At 49.5% G+C, this 16,749-nt stretch overlaps 1 protein-coding gene across 1 annotated transcript in view; it reads right to left on the bottom strand.

The window, feature by feature from the left end:
- Positions 1-16,749, bottom strand: part of LOC108390459 (kinesin-like protein KIF28P) — a 49,060-nt gene that overhangs the window by 18,541 nt on the left and 13,770 nt on the right. The window contains 12 exon segments of the mRNA XM_073217728.1: positions 571-853; positions 3,443-3,550; positions 4,173-4,291; positions 4,938-5,227; positions 6,537-6,591; positions 7,503-7,593; positions 8,884-9,029; positions 9,110-9,186; positions 9,252-9,545; positions 11,279-11,340; positions 12,889-13,000; positions 13,105-13,208. Of these exon segments, the coding sequence (XP_073073829.1) occupies positions 571-853; positions 3,443-3,550; positions 4,173-4,291; positions 4,938-5,227; positions 6,537-6,591; positions 7,503-7,593; positions 8,884-9,029; positions 9,110-9,186; positions 9,252-9,545; positions 11,279-11,340; positions 12,889-13,000; positions 13,105-13,208 (1,741 nt within the window).

Below are 16,749 nucleotides of genomic sequence, written 5' to 3' on the forward strand. Positions count from 1 at the left end.
GGACCCTGGCACCCAGACCAGGACACCCCCAACCCCCATGCCCGCCCCCTGAATGGCCTCTTTGCTTAGAATTGCTAAGAGACATTAGCTTCTGTAAAACACTGCCTGAACTGCCTTTGGCCTAAAGAGAGAAAACAGATGAGATATCCTGGGAGGTAGAAGGTAATGGAGTAGAGTTAAGAAAGAACCTGTTCGCGCAGAAGTCAGATGGCAACACAGAATAAGGCCAGATAAGGAAACAAAGACACCTCAGTCCCTACCTCGAGAAAAGGAACAAAGAAGTGGTCAGCACCTGTACCAAGGATGGAAAAAGGTTGAGCTAGAAAATCAGCTTTCTGCTTCTGGTTCTCAGGCCTCACCAGGCATTTTAAATATCCCAGGTCAGCTGATTTGGCTGCTATGGCAAAAAGTCAGATTTGATGAGGCCAAATCACTCATGAGTGAGCTCTTTCATTTGTCTCATAATGACCTCCCGAGGGTGCCGAGTTGACCACCCCTCCAGGAGAACTCAGGCTTGCTATGAGTTTTCTATGTTTGACAGACCAGAATGATGGAGCGAGGGGAACACGCATAGCCCCGTCGGGGAGCAGGGCGCCATGTGGATATGCAGCACTGCCTCCTCCAGCCCATCCCAGTCCAGAAACTCCACCTGCTCCTCCAACTTCATGCGGTAGGCTAGTGACTGGAGCCAGAGGTGAGCTGAGCCCAGGTGGATGACCTCGACAGGGTCCCAGAATGGACCGTCTTCCTGAGCTATCTTCTCCTGGCCGTCTTCTTCATTGAGGAAGCGCTGGTAAAGTTCCTTTGTTAGGAATTTCCTATTGATAAACTTGGCTTTTGACCAAATCCACACCTGAAAACACAGAGCTAGGTCACTAATCTTTGATTTCAAATGCTGCTCTAACAATTTCTCCATGAGTCGCTCAGCATAAGTCACATAGAGGGACTCAGTGAGACAGAAAATCTCCTGGCCCTCAATGTCACATTGGAAGTGGTTACCAGGTAAAACAGGCAACTCCACTGAGCAACTTGGACAAGAACCGAGGCAGGGCATTCTGAGTGTCATGTGTCTGCACAAGAAGGACATTCTCCAGACACTAAAATGACGTTGCTCTTTTTCTGTTGCCTCAAGCAGAGTGGATAATTCAGTACTCTACTGCCAGCGGGCTGTAAAAATGGATGGGAGCCTGGCTGGGGCATGTACAGCAGCCGAATGGGGCAGGAATCCTGGTCAGACTGTGTTTTTAAGGCCTTTAGTCCAGGAAACTAGGATAATGGGAATATGACTGGGCTGTGGCAGATGAAACTGATGTCACCCTTGGCAGGTCAACGAGGCACTGTGGGTCAGGCTCGGACAACGGTGCTGACACACCCTGGGGGGCTGTATGCCCAGTAGGTGCCATCCAGCTGAGGCAAAAGGTGGTAAGCAGGTACTGCTGAAAAGTAGCTGCAAGCTGGCAGCATAGCCAGGTAGGAATGCCCTGCCGAGGCCTCACAAGGGCCCTTGCCTGTTCCTGACAGCCACATAGCCACCCATGGGTGCTGCCTCCTCCAGGACTGCGGCAGCATTCACAGTCCATGCAGCCCAGGCAAACATGTACAAGACCCTCCACTGAGAAAGAGCCTTTGGTGTCTGCCTCAGACCCACTTCCACTGTCTGCGATCTATTCTACAGCCTTCAAGTTCATACATAAACGGTCCAGGAAACTACCAGAAGTTACCACCAGCATTTCAGAGGAAGGTCACCTTGAAAGGTGAAAGATTTATGCGATCTGAAGAGAACCAGAGTATAGAAGATCACTTTGAAAAGGTGAAAACAGACTACTTGCAAGTGGCAGATCAGTAAAATTAATTTCTGCATGATAAAGAAAAATAGAAAAAAATCATCATAAAATCTGTTCGTGTACAATCTCTTAGACGAGAGCCCGGTGGGTCTATCCTGGAGCAGTCCTCGGCTCTCCCACATGACATATCTAACAAAAACAGCTGAGAACGCAAGCCTGCTTTCTGTTTCTGGTAATGCCAGGCTGTGTTATTCAGGTAACCCTTTTGCTAACAATAAAAAGGCTGAATAAACTATTTTTCAAATCAACTTAAGCTATAATACAAAATAAACAATAAAAAAAGTGACATGGAAAGCAGCATTTAAAAATCTCCTTAAAGCAAGGTATGACAAGACAGTAGGAAACTGTCCAACCAAATTTTGGGGGAACACGTGACCCCAGAGATGCGTGTGGAATACTGGGTCACCAGAGCTTTGCTCTCTTGGCATTTGCCAAAAAAAAAAAAAAATCACACACACATTGAGGGTTCAGTTCCAGAGATCTCATAGGACATGGCATAGACATTGAGGCTGACTCCCCAGAGTTGGGGGGCGGGTGTCACAGGAGGCCCTCCCCCATCACCCTGAGACCTTTGGGAGCTATACTGGGTATGTGAGGTGAGCCAGAATCAAACATGCTGCTTGGTATGTATGCTCCCCAAAATTCACGGGTTGGAACCTAACCCTCAATGTGATTGTGTTTGGAGGTGGGCTTTTGTGGAAGGTTAAAGTCCTGAGGATGCCCCTCGTGGTGGGATCAGCGGCCTTATAAAGGGGCCATAGAGAGCTCCCCGCCCCTTCCACACGTAAGGACACAGCCGGACGATGCCTATGAGCCAGGAAGGGGCTCTCAGCAGACACCGGATCTGTCTAGGCCATGCTCATGATCTTGTCAGCCTCCAGAAATTGTTAAGAAATAAACATTTGTTATTTAAGCCCCTGTTTTTGGTATTTTGCTATAGCAGTCTGAATGGACTAAGAATGCCCCCCATTTCCTCCACCCTGGTCAGAGGGAAAGGAGGGGAAGCCGCCTCCAGCATGTGAGTTCCAGAAGGATCCTGGCCAGGTTTGCAAGGCCTGGGGCCAGTTATACTCACAGCCCGTCCCCGGCAGATGCAAACAAAGCCCCTTGACCTGGACAGTGAGTACCCAGGTGTTTACAGTACCACACGAGCATAGAAGTTTGTAGTCTTTTCTCTGTCGTATTTCACAATTTAAAAAACGTTGTTAAAAACTGAATACAGAAAATCTGGCAACTTGAGGGCAATGAGCAGAAAAGTTAAACCAGAGAAGTCTCAGTGAGTCGAGTCACTCAGCAGAGCAGATCGTCCAGGGGGCGAAAGTGCCCCAGCCGCCTGGCTCAGTGAGAGGCTGGTCGCCGGGAGGTTGGGGCATCGCCTCTGCGGGCGGCTTGCAACGGGGCACTGGGCGCAGCCGGCACTCTGAGGGGCCCCAGCCGTCGCACAGGTCAGGACACCAAGGACAGACACGCTGTCAGGCAGGAGGAGAGGAAAGCGGAAGACCTCCTGCTTCAGAACAGCAGTGCGCTCTCTCGCTCGCTCTCTCGCTCTCTCGCTCTCTGTCTCTCTCTGCGGAGGCCACGCTCCCGGGCAGCCTCACCCGCTGAGTCCTCTGGTTGGTCACCTTCACCATGACCTCCTTCCGTAGGTCACAGCCCCTGGAATCCAACAATGTCAAATTCTTCACTTTCAATTCCATTTTTAGCTCCTGGTGAGAGAAAACCTCACTACACAATCCTGCATTACTAGGCCTACCCCATCTTTCCACGTCTTTTCCACTCTCTCCACACCCAGGCTTTCTAAAAGATGCTCCTATTCTGGCTCCTTGGAATTTCCACCAAGAGAAATGACAAGCCCAGCACGTCTCAGCAACACCCTGGAACCTCATTGGTTGTTCTCTGATGACTGGATCCTGTGTCTACAGGCACTGACTCCAGCCCAGCTCTTCTCTGGCATAAAAGCCATCAAGGTGCCTGGACCTAGGAAAGCCCCTCTGGAGGACCATCTGGGATGGGGTGGTTTGGCAAGCAAGTATTGTTCTGGGGTCCTGGGTCCTGGGGTCTGTGGTGGGCCAGCATTGCATATGAGAGTTCTGTGCACTATTCTCAAAACTTTTCTGTACATTTCAGGAAATGGTGCCAAGGCCTGAGATGGTAAGGCCTGGGTGTAGGCTGAGGCTCTGTCACTAGCTTACTGCAGGGTCTGGGGCAAAGCACCTCCCCTCTCCATGCCTCTGTCTGGTCTATACCACCAAGCCAGTTTGGGGCAGTGGGAGTGAAGGCCTTGTGCTCCTTACTGGGCCTGACGTTACCCCATTTTCTAGCTCTTACCTTTTTCAGCTCTTCATTCATTTGATTTGCTTCTGCAACCAGTGGCATCAGTTTGATGTAGTCCTGGAACACAGCCAGGACACCAGGGTCAGCCTTCCCACTCCTGTTGTTCACAGCACCTAGGGAAAAATTGGGATGCAAGTGACAGGCAGTCACTCTTTCTGGGATACTTTTCAGCAGTGGAGAAGTTTACATGCTCATCCTTCTTCCAGTCATTATCCAATTGTTCATCAAATATCTACATTTTAAAATTGCAAGCGTTTAATATGACCCATTGAGTAAAATAGAACTCTATGAGTTCATACTGATGTACATGAACAAATAAATAGGAGAGAAAACTTCTTTTTTTAGTTGAATTTTTCAACTAAATGTAGAAGAGATGGTGGATCTTAAAATTCACCATTTGACAAAAATCATAGTAATAATGAATCTCAGCAAAGATCAAAAGATGATACAACTAATGGGTGAAAGTATGGTGTCCTGACAGGGAGGCCACAAAGGATTTCCAGAAGGGCCTGGGTGACAGTGGAGAACAGGGGATTGGTCCACAGGGAGGCTGGTCAGAGGCCCTACAGTTCAGCCAGGGAGATGGAGGCCTGATGTTGGCAAGATACTGTGCAGTCCCCCTGAGTGACAGGTTTTCTAAAAAAATAAAAAATGTCATAAAATGCTAGAGCTGGAAGGGTTTTTGGTGAACTTCTAGTCCACCCCTCTCTGTTTCATAGGTGAGGTCCAGAGAAGGGAAGTGACTTCGCAAGAACACACAGTGAGTGTGCATGAGATCCTGGTTAATTCTCGTGGTGCTGCAGCAGAGGGGCACGAGGTGGTCAGTGCCTGGCCTCACTGCGGCTGCTGCCTCTGGGCACCTCAGAGCCCTCAGTCCCAGCTCTTGGATAGCAACTGGGAAATCCTGTGGCTGGGCAGGAAAGTTTACCAGACACTGCAGCTTTGCCTTGGTCATGATGGGCACCCCGTTAACAACCTGGCATTTGTTGTGCAGAGTGACTGCCACTTTGCCATCCAAATTTGTGAAGGAAGCATGTTTACTTGAAATTCTAAAAAGACAAGAGGTCGTCTAAGTCCCCCCAAAATTATGATTTTCATGAACAGGATGTTCTTATTTGCCCACTTTAGTGTGCGGGGCTCCCCTGTGCAGCAGCTCACAGCAGGGGCAGAAGGCCCTACACAGAGCTGGGAGACACCAAAGCATTTCCTTTAATGGCACCACCGCCACCTTGGTGCCGATAGCTTCATGGAGCCTGCAGACACGGGGGTCTCCCCTAGAGTCCTCAAAACTCACAGGCCAGGAAGGTTGAGTGGTGGGGAATGAGGAGACAGTTCACACACGACGGGGAAGTGTGCATCTGTTTCTGGGCCTTTATTATTACAAATCCAGACATATGTCACAAGATTTGGGGATGGATGTTGGAGGTGTCAGGTTGTCTGCCCCCTAGATACTATCTGTGTGTCCTGAGTGACCAGCTTCCTAACTGTTCTAGAATATTGCTGGACTCCTTAGTTGTCATGGAAATTTCTAGATGTTGAGACACAGGTACATCCATATATATCCCTTGCATTCTTGGGGCTCCAGGATCCTGCAGGAAAGGTTTTAACCTCAGCTCATCTGTGTGTCGGATGAGGGGTCCCCATGGGAAGTGATCTGCAAAGAAGATGAGGGAAACCCCGGAGAAGGAATCAGGAGGAGGGGCCTGGAGGCTTGTGGTGCAGGTGGGGGTGCCAACCAGCCCCTCAGCCAGCACGGTCCCCACCCCTCCCCTGGGGGCCCAGGTGTCTTGCTGAGGGATGTCAGGGCACTGGTCAGTGAGGCCTCTGTAAGAGCTGGTCAAGCCTATTGCCTGGAAATCTTCAGGCAGTCAGGACATGTCCTGGAAGGAGAGGGAAGCAGGGCAGAGGAGGGGCTTGCCTCTGAGCCTGGCTTCCTGTTAGTCCAGCCGCTGAGGGCTCGAGCACAGAGACCTGAGGACGCTGTTGCCTTCAGCGATGACACCATGGAAGATGTGGGCCACCAATAGTGGGTCTGCCTGTTGACTCTCCATTTCCTGGCCAGATCTACTTATGTCTCTTTGTGGAAAATTATTCAGAGTCTAGCAACCAACTTTCCCTTTCCTCCCAAGGTCAGAGCCCCAAGAAGACACAAGATGGCAGTGAGAGCTTGGAAGCCCTTCCCAAAGCCTTCCACAGGCAGGAGAGGGGCCACTCAGGGGGGCCTGGAACTTTCTTGCTCTTGGTGGTCCAGCAGGATTTGTGGCCTGGCCACGAATGACAGGAGTATTTTGAGATCTCCTCTGGATTGAGTGGTCACAGTTCTCTGATGCTGGACAAAGATGGTTCATGTAAACTTACCCCAAAACTTGAAGACCGATGGCCTTCGAAGCAGCCTGACTGACATCACATGAACCTGAGAAGAATTAGGAGAACTTATGTTACAGGTTTGACCTTAAGAAGTTACCGTGGCTGCCTGCCATTTCCTCTCCTGTAGGATCATGTGAAGGGGCTTTCCCACTGGGATTTTCAGTAATAGTGGTACATGGACATCATCTTGCCTTAGGGATAATTGCTTTACTGTCTGCCTTTTCTATGGGATTCTTCACTTTTTTAAAGTTCCACCTTCTTCATGGGAATTCTGGAGGAAGAAAGGTTGAGCTGGGCCTTTGGAGGCATGTTGAAGCCTGGCCACAGAGAAGGTCCTGGTCTGTGCAGCTCTGTTTCTGCGCAGTGACTGACCCCGGGGACAGTGCAGTGACCCAGACCCCACACCAGCCTGAGGGAGCCTCTCCTGTCTCGGGTGTGTGTAGGGCTGGGGTGGGGAAAGCCAGATGTTATTACAATACTGGCACCATTATCCCAACAGCTGGATGGACAAACTAAATGTGGTCTACACATAAAATGAAGTATCATTCAGCCTTAAAAAGGAAGGAAGCTCTGACACCTGGTACAGCCTTGAGGATATTATGCTGAGTGGAAAGTGCTAGTTAATAAAAGGGCAAATACTGTATGATTCCACTTAGACATAGTGTCTTGAGTAGTCAGATTCATGGACGGGGGTGCAAGGCTGCAGCAGGGATGGGGAGTTAGTGTTTCAGGCAGACAGAGTTTCTGTTTGGGAAGATGAGAATGTTCTGGAAATGGATGGAGGTGATGGCTGACAACAAGTGTACTTAATGCCACTGAACTGTCCACTTAACAGTGGTTAACATGGTGACTTGTGTATTAGATATATTTTACCATAACAAGAACAATTAAAAAGGAAACATACTCATAGGACAGGGGGCATGAGCAGGACCAGAATAAGCCACCAGGGTGGAGTACCGGCCGGAATGAAGTACCTGAGGACCCCAGTGAGCTGTGGGTCCTCGTTGACGTTGACAAGGTGCAGGAAGGTCTTCATCATCTGCCACTCCTGGAGGGGAAGCTGAGAGGGTCCCGTCACCAGACAGGGCTGGCACACCCAACAGGGCACTGTTCCTTCTACCCACTCTCTCCCAAGCCATTGGCCTGTGCATCCTGTCACACTGACTGGCTTTGTAAAGGGAACCCGGAGGAGGAAAGCAGAGCAGGCTGGGGACTTCGCGGAGTCAGCTGTCAATGGCCTGAGCTCCCCTGCACAGGACCCTGCAAAGCGTGCCAGCTCCCATCTCTCCTCCTCCCAGCAACCCTTGTGCTGTCCTCTTTTACCCTCATATCAGGCTCCCCGCCAACCCAGCTGTCTGGATGCCCCACTCTGGTACTCCCCTGGGTAGTCCTTCCCTGGGTCCCCTCTAACCCTGCTGCCCTACATCTCACTGTCCCCAGGCCCTGCCACTCATAATTAGATGTTGACCACAAATGAGCGATGTTGCATTACCCTCTCTTAGTTGCCTAAATGCACTTAATTCTTTCATATAGTTTTGGTTGGTATTGTGCTGGGGGCTGAGAGTCAAACAGAACAGGAATAAACTGCAGGTGTAAGAAAAGCTTCTAAATTTTGAAACTCTTGAACTGTACTTTTGGGTGGAGAAGAAATCACGTGGTGAGTTCTAAACAGCACTACTTTAATTCATAGACAGCCAGAGCGACAAGGTCCTTTATGTGAGGAGGCGTGAATCTCAATACTCTATTCTGTATTTGTGTGCGTGTTCCGTTCACACCACAGTTGCCAGGGTGTCCTGGAAGGCCAGCGCACTCGGGGTATTTTTCTCATCTTCTGTGACTGTGCTTATGCACAGTAGGAATCAGCTGCTGGATTTGGGTTCATCCTGTGCCTCCAGTGTTTGATGGTAGAGATTTGTGACTAAGCAGGGCCAGGCCTAGACCGCGCAGGCCTGGACTCATTTAGGAAGGGCTTTGTTGAGGCTGAGGTCTTGGTTAGTCAGGAGGCGGGAAACCTGGAGGTGTGCTGGGGCGGTGGGCGAACGGCCGTGGGAGCCAGAGTCCGTGGCGGCAGCCCAGCGGGTGTGTGCATGGGTGCAGGAACGGCTCGGGTGGGGCTGCCGTGGTCAGAGGGGCCCCTGGCCGGGGAAGCCTCCTTGGGGGAGCGGCTGGGTGGTGCCTGTGGAGCTCACGCTCCATGAACGAGCAATGAGCGCAGGTTTGGACCTTCTGTATCTTGTTCTGATGCCGAAAACTTAAACAACTTTACTTCCACGGTTTTTTATTTTGCCTTTTTGTCCATCCCATTCTAAATCATCAGTGGGCATAAATTTATATATACCTCCATGCTTGCAAACTGAGATCTGAGGCATTCCCCGGGCAGTGGCTCTTGGCAATCGCACAGCGTGGTCACCTGGGCACCTGAACCAACACTGCTGCCCCCAAGATGGGCTGATTGGCTTGGGTGGTGCCAGGTGCCAGGTGACCCTAATGTGCAGCCAGGGCTGAGCAGGGTCTTAGGAGAGAGTATGGTTGCCTAGGCTCCCTAAACTTCAAACGCCACATACCGCCTGAGGCCACCAGCTGAATGATGTCCAGCGGCAGGGAAGAGGGCTCCAGATAAAAAATGGCAACAAAATTGAGACTGAAAGGGCCAGGGGCAGGGTAGATTCAACTGCATGTGAATCTACACTTACGTCAAAATATTACTTTCCCATGATGGGGCCAAAATGTCCTAGACAAAGCCCCCGAGGGCACCCTTGCCCGGCCCGGGGTTCCCCTCGGATTCTGACCAGGTGTTCCCACGTTGAGCCTGCAGGCGGCCCGGCCCCCTGCTTGCAGCCTTCTTGCTGCTGGCTTGGACTCAGCGCTGACTGACTGCCACCCAGCTTACCTGCCGTTCTGGAGTCTCTGCGCCTGAGCAGCAGCTTGCTGGGCTCTGCCCTTGACTCGCCCCTCAGTGTCAAGGCGTTCACCACAGCCTGGTTCCGGATCTTCTTCACCCTTCGTGTTCAAAGATGAACACACGCCCAGGCCGCGGGCTGCTCCTCAGCTGGGGCCACACCCCCAGAGCGCCGCCGGAACCCGCGCCTGCTCTGCTCTCAGAGGGCCACCGCTGGAGCCCTCCACCCCCAGGGATGCGAGGCCCCCCATGTCGGGCTCCAGGAAAGCATGAAGGCCGAGGGGGCTTCCGTGACTTCCATGGTTCAAGTAACCATGAGCAGCTCAGCCAGGGCCCTGGGCCCTGAACGCACTCAGCCAGCTGGGCTGGCGCAGGTCATGAAGACCCTGTTCCTTCACTGCTGCTCCTGTGAAAGCAGGAACCCGGAGGCCATCCGCCACTGCCCTGCCTCCGAGGGGGCTCAGGGTTTCCCTTCTGGGGCTGCCAGAGAAAATATGGCCGGCAGCATACTTACGCTGCAACTGTTTTTTATCTGAAATTTGAAGTGAGGAGCGGTCCTGCGTTTTTATTTGCTAAATCTGCAGCCTAACTCCTTTCTCTGGGAGCGGCGTTTACAAGGCTGGCCGCACCGTCAGCGACAGGCCGGCTGCATCCCACAGTCCCTCACGTAGGCACTGCGGCACCAGATCTGCGTCTGATGAGCAGAGAAGACAGCGGCCACTAAGGACAGCTCCACCCTCAGTCTACTTGGGGCGCAGGTGCTGGAAGAAGTTGCCTGTGGGCCTGAGCGCCAGCCAGCTCAGGAGCCTGTCCCTGAGGAGAGGGTGGCGGGTGACCAGGAGGAGGGGCCCTGGGTTGGCCATGTCCACTGTTATCCTTTCTGAGCACCAACCGTCTGGCGGAAGCGGTTCCTCAGGCCCTCCTGGATCCCGCGGCTGTACCAGTGTGGGCAACGCTGGAGCTCAGGGTCTCACGTAGGTGGGGCGCTGGACTCCGTCCCGTGCAAGCCTGCAGACCTGACAGCGCACACCTGAGGGGTGAAGAGGATGCTCCACACGCAGCAGCCCCAGCGCCGGCCCCGCAGGTGCCCGGCTCTCATGTCTGCCTGGCCATACAGGGAGTGGGCCGGGCGTGTGACTTGTGTCTGGACCGGGCTCCATCTCCCTGTGCTCTCGCCTTTCCCAGAAGGGTCAGGGCAAGCAGCGTCCAGGCACCTGCCTTGAAAAGCAGGAACGAGTCTAGCCACAGCCTCCGGCCAGGGCTGACTACATGGGCTTGTTTCCCAGCTGGGTGGCCGGGAAGGAGCCTGGGATGGCAGCCCCTCCCTGGGAAGACATACCAGGGCCTTCCGGCCTCCTCCAAAGGACACCTAAGGACCAATGCAGGGGAAGCTGCAGAGCTTGTGCCCGTTGCCAGCCTCAGGACCACCCCTCCAGGCTCATCTCTTCCGCTCCAGGCACAAAAGTCCCCCGCCAGCCAGTGTGTGCTCCCTGTGGCCCACCCACAAAAGGAGAAATCTGAGGGGCCACGCTGTTTGGGGGAAATGCAGGACACGACCGACCTCATCAGAGCTGGGATCTGCGCTTCTTGCGCTTTGAGCCCGCAGCTCCTCTCCCACCCAGACCAGAGCAACAGAAGACAGGCTCAGGGGGCTGAGCCCCAGTTCTTCCTCCCCTTATTAGTTCTATTTCCCTCACTCGTCTCCCACAAATCGTTTTGCTCTGCTTCTCCTGAATGCCTTTCCCAAATGCCAGCCCATCAAGTAGGGTGCTGGATGAATCTGCCAGATTTACAATTTAGAACCACCACTGATAGTAAGTATTCATAATTGTACCTTTCAGCTTATCTTAATGTGGATAAAGTTTCCTCATAGCAGATGTCAGCTGGACTTAACGGCTACTATCCGTACGCAGTATCAGATTCTGTTATTCACACAGGGGCTTACTACTGTTACTCATATCACACAGCTAGCAGAGACTATCATGGGATTTTACAGTATTGTTCAGACTTCACAACCCTGAAGACTGAGGCTTAGAGAAAAATCATATGCTCAAGGTCACCCGGGTAATAACTGGCAGAGCCGGGACGCGAGTCAACCCGGAACTCTGAAGCCTGGCTGCTGCCCTCCACACCATGCTGCCCTCGGCAGGTTTTCTCAGGGACTGAAATCCCAGCTGGCTTTGTGGACCAATAAAAGTTGCTCATTCCTGGGTAGCCACTTACGTGGTTTTAAGTCTAGCTATTGACTGTGGTAGGGCCACTGAGAAGGGACAGGACAGTGCATACCTGCCTCTGTGGTGGCACATAACCTATGGGCCTGGAGGCCGTGACCCAGAGCACACGAGCTGGGTGTCATCCTTTACCTTTGTTTAGCTCTGCAGCTTTTAAAGGCTGCTCATTTTTATCACCTCCAGCAACATTTTCCAGTGGGTATTGTTATTGCCACTTTAGAGCTAAAGAAAACGAGGTTTTAAGATAACTACTGAAAATGGGATGGGAGCTGTAAAGACTCCAGAGCTCAGAGGCTGACTCAGCAGATTTTCTTTTTCACTCGCTGCCTGCCCAGCCCCCCACCGACCTGGTGTGCATTTGCTGTGAAGGCCCCAGGACGCCTCCCCAGGGCCTGAGCTCACAGATCCGCAAGCCCTCTGCTCTGTAAGGTTTTCACTCACATCTGCTCAGACCGTTAGATTTGGTTTTGGAGTCTAACATTCACAGGGCATCTATGGGCCTTCCTTCACTCTAGGTTCCTGGGGGATACCTCACTGAGATGCACAGGTTCTGACAACCAGAAAATCTTTAAAATGAAATATTTAAAAGTGGTTAGGTAAGAGTAAATGATAAAGAGTAAGATGTGTTTTGTGGTGAATTTTAGAGGCACATATCATAGGCCTGGCAGTGAGCATTTCTCTCCTAACCAGCACAGCAGCCTGGAGGCCAGCAGGAGCCTGGGGTGGAGTCCACCCAGTTTTGTTCATTCCTGCCCCCTGAACACATTGCACATTGCACACACTTGGCCAACATTTAATAAGAGTTTGTTGCCTTTGCTGAGATGACACAATTCAGCTCCTCTCTAGATTAAACCCTTGCCTTACGTCTAACAGCCAAACTGATTTCCAGTCTTGTAACGAAATGACTGCTGATTTAGAATAACATGACATTGTTAGTGTTACTGTAAAAACTGTATTAGTTTTTCCTAATAATAAAAGTAATATCTTCCTTGTAGAGAACCTGAAAACTACAGAAAAGAATACATAAAGCATTAAAATGAGCAAAATAGAAACTCTATTTGAGTGCTATAGTAGAAAGAGCTCCAGGAGTCTGAGCTCCTATGTAAAAGAATGTGCTGTGTGGATGAAAGGAGTATATTAGTGGTATACTGAGAACAGTCTTAATAGCAATGACAACAGCTCAGTCAGTAAAGTTGTAAGAATGTCATTTTACCAATGTAGTTCTGCTGTTACCACCCAGAGCTGACTGGAGCAATGTGGTAAGAACAGAATCTCTGTAGGGAATGTGCAAGGCTTTCTTCCCCATGGCTGTGTCAGCTAGAGCACTGAATAAAAAAGAGAATATAGAACAACAAATTAAAAAATGTATTAAGAAGAAATCTGCCTCTCTGGGGAAAAGTCAGAAACGCCCCTCAATCCCCTCTCTTACGTCTCAAGCACTCTCGGTAATATCTGGTAGTTGGGACCTTCTGTACCAAGGTGCTGGATCAGGACAGCTAAGCACGGGCCATGGCTCCCTGTCCGCAGGCAACCCTGGAGAAATCATAGCAGAAAGAGGGTAGCCCAGATCTGAGGAGCTAACACATTAGACCTTGTCAGGAGGTCCCCCAAAGCCTGCAGGCTATTGTAGATTCTGTAGAGAAGGGCTGTGATCTGAGGGATAGTGTTCTGAAGTGTGAGGGTCAATGTGGGGAGTGGGCTGGGTCCTTGCTGTTCTCTCTCGCTGCCTTAAGAGGAGCCCCTCAAGTTAAGGCCCATCTTACCACAGCGTCAGAGTAGGAGTGAATGAGAAGTAGACGTCTCAGTCCCCACCCCACCCCAGCCGCTACATAAACAGCAGTGTTGGCACCAAAGAGACTGCTGAAGAGGAGGGAGGTGGTCCCATCTGTGAGAAATTATGATCACAGGCAAAGAAAGTAGAAAGCTAATGTAGCAGATTTGGAAAAGAAACAAAATGATCTTCTAGAGGAATGAATACAATAATTGAGATTTAAAACATGGTGGGTAGGTTTAATAGCAAATTAGACACTGCTATAACTGGAATAGTGAACTAGGTAGTTCATAAGAAATTACCAGATTGCAGCCCAGGGCCACAGAAACGGGAAACATGAAGGTTAAGAGACATGGAAGGCAGAGCAAGAAGATCCACAGGGTCCAGTTGAAGTTCCAGGAGAGAACAGGGTGTGGGGACCAGGAGAGAACAGGGTGTGGGGAAGAGGGGGACACAGACAGTATGTGGGAGATAATGGCTGAGAATATTCCAGTATTGATAAAAAAGTTAAGCTTATATTGATTTGGGGGATCTGGCAGTTACCATGAAAGATCATGGGGGAAAGAAGATATTACTCAACCAAATTAACTGGGTAAAGTAATAAAAAAGGGCGCTTTCCACTCCAGAGAAATAGGAACATAAGTATAGTTTAAGTAGATATCTTTCTGATTGTAATTTTCTTAAGACATAAAAATGCAAAACATAAATCATAACTGTAATTTCTGCTCAATAGTTGCCTTAAAGTGAAAAAAATTACCAACTTAGAGAAGATGTGTATAATAACATATACCTGAGAAAAGAGTAATAAACATGTAAAGGGTGTCTCAAATTTTAAAAAGACAGTAACTCAATAGAATAATGGGAAAAGCAAAAGAACATGTATTTTGAGAGGAAACATTGCCAGTAAATATACCAAATGATGCTCAAATTTGCAAGTAACTAGGAACATCAAGACCACAAGAAGATAAATTTATATCCATTAAATTGGTAAGTATCAAGAAATTAGACACTACTACCAAGCCTTAGAAAACAAGTAAATCGTAGGGGTATCTTATACATTACTTCTGGGAATGTCAATTGGTCAGTTTCCAATTACTTTGGAAAACAGTTTGTCACCGTCTTGAAGCATTAGGTATTCACACACCTTATACATAACCCACCAATTTCAGGTTTTTGTCTATACTCCAAAGATATTTTAATATATCGGTACCCAGTGATTTGTCCCACAAGGTTCACAGCAGCACTGCTTCTAACAGCAACACACAAAAACCTGGGACAACCCAATGTCCACCAGCAGGGGAAACCATGGCAAATTCCCACAATGGGAGTAACAACTGCTACTATACAGCAAACAAGGAATCTCAGAGACACAATGTGCAGTGGAAGCACAGAAAGCATATTAACTAGCCACATATGTCGTGGATAGATACTGTTAATCTAAAAGCAAATCTCAGCATTTCTACTCCCAGGTATGTACTTAAAAGGAATGAATAATTATTTTCCCCAAAGTACATGTCCAAGAATGTTCATAGCAACTTTATTCATAGTAGTCAAAACCTGGAAACAAGCTAAATGTTCATCAATAGGAGAATGGATAAAACTGAAGTATATTCCTACAATGAAATACTATATAGTAGTGAGAAAGAACTAATAATTGCTATGCAAAACAACATGGCTTCATCTCATGGACACAGATCCTAGTGAACGAAGCCAGATGAAAAAGACATAGTTTAGCTAAGTGAGAAACGGGGAAATGGCAAGTGAAAATAGGGAAACCTGTTGTAATTAGTGAAGTGAGAGATCCAGTTTTGTCATTTTCAGGTACCTAGGGCAATCCCAACAGACTGCGAACCCAGCTAGGGTGGGCCCATGTCTTCTTACTGGTAGATCCTAACAGAGCGGTTGACACGTAGTAGGTACTCAGTGAATGCTTTTCGACAGAACAGTGTAACCTGAGCAAGGATAACAGATAGTGGTCAATACCCTGCATAGAGGCCACTGGGAGGAGCAGCTTCTGTATCATGACAATACATCCGAGTAGTTGTCCACAGTTGCCTGACGTTAAGGAGCTCCTAAAGCTTTTGTGCTTGAAAACATTGTTCTTTTATTAATATAACTATTCTTGTAGTTGTGTTAACTCTTTTACTTGATTAGCAATTCCTTTGTGGACAATATAAAAATAAATCATCCTGGTCCCTTTCTGAATTGCCACCAATTGTCTGTTACAAAGTAATGAACTCTTACTTTACTGAGCACAGTGATAAATGAGAGTAAAAATCAGAAATTAGAGATAAAGTGCCTATTGTAGGCAGAAGGCGTGTTCTGCCTGAGCTAAATCACGCTACCACGACTGTTACCACCCTGAAATCTCTACTTCCAAGGGAATCTAATCCAATTTGAACAGCATTGCCACAAGTTAAACCTAACAGGAGACTATGGGTGTTCTTTGGATCTTCTTGGGAGGTCCGTGTGGTCCCTCACTGAGACCACGGCCCTGGGTGCAAGCCCGTGTCACCTCTCACCCAGAAAGCCACTTCTGATGAGGCAAAGTAGGGGCATGCTATGGGAGTGTGGTCCAGCAGAGGCCCTCTGGGGCAGTAGGTATTACATGGTGCAGAGGGCTCTTAGTCCTGCTTCTGCCTCCAAACTGTGAGATCTTTGGAAAATGTCCCACGTTCCCACTTTCCTCTTTGTATTAGGGAGAGGAGCCCATGATCTCTGAGGTCCCCCAGCTCTAGTATGATCTGGCTTGAAGTCCTGCAGCCAAGGCAAGATCGTAGATTGAAGTTCAGGGAAGCAAAATTAGGACAGTGGGCATGGGTGCTGGAGATCAGGAGTCATCAAAGTGGAGACAGCTTCTGCTTTAGCTGGGATTGTAGGTTGCCATCCATAGATGATTCTGTTTCTGTGGGAATTGTTTGCCTTCCTTGTTATCTGTGGTTCATGTCACAGCTCACTAAATCTAAGCTGAGATCTGTTTCTTGTTATCTCTACCCCCTCATTGCCTGGTACCAGGGAAGACTTGCCCCAGCGACCTGGAGGCAATCACATTCCTGTAGTAAAGCATATTAATCATTGTGTCTAGAAACTTGTTAACCCACTCAAGAATGTGATGCCTGATCAATAAATAGGAGAGGTGCCTTTCCAGCACCACTCTTGAGCTGGTATGCCTTGAGTCCCCTGGCTGGCCTACTCAGGTCTTCGATATCTCATCGCGTTGCCTCCTTTAACTGTGGGTCAGAGACGGGGAGGAGGCCGACAAGTGGCGTCGGAACGGGACCTGAAAGACGGTCGAAACTCAGG

Source organism: Manis javanica, chromosome 11 (assembly GCF_040802235.1).
Source record: "Manis javanica isolate MJ-LG chromosome 11, MJ_LKY, whole genome shotgun sequence".
NCBI lineage: Eukaryota > Metazoa > Chordata > Mammalia > Pholidota > Manidae > Manis > Manis javanica.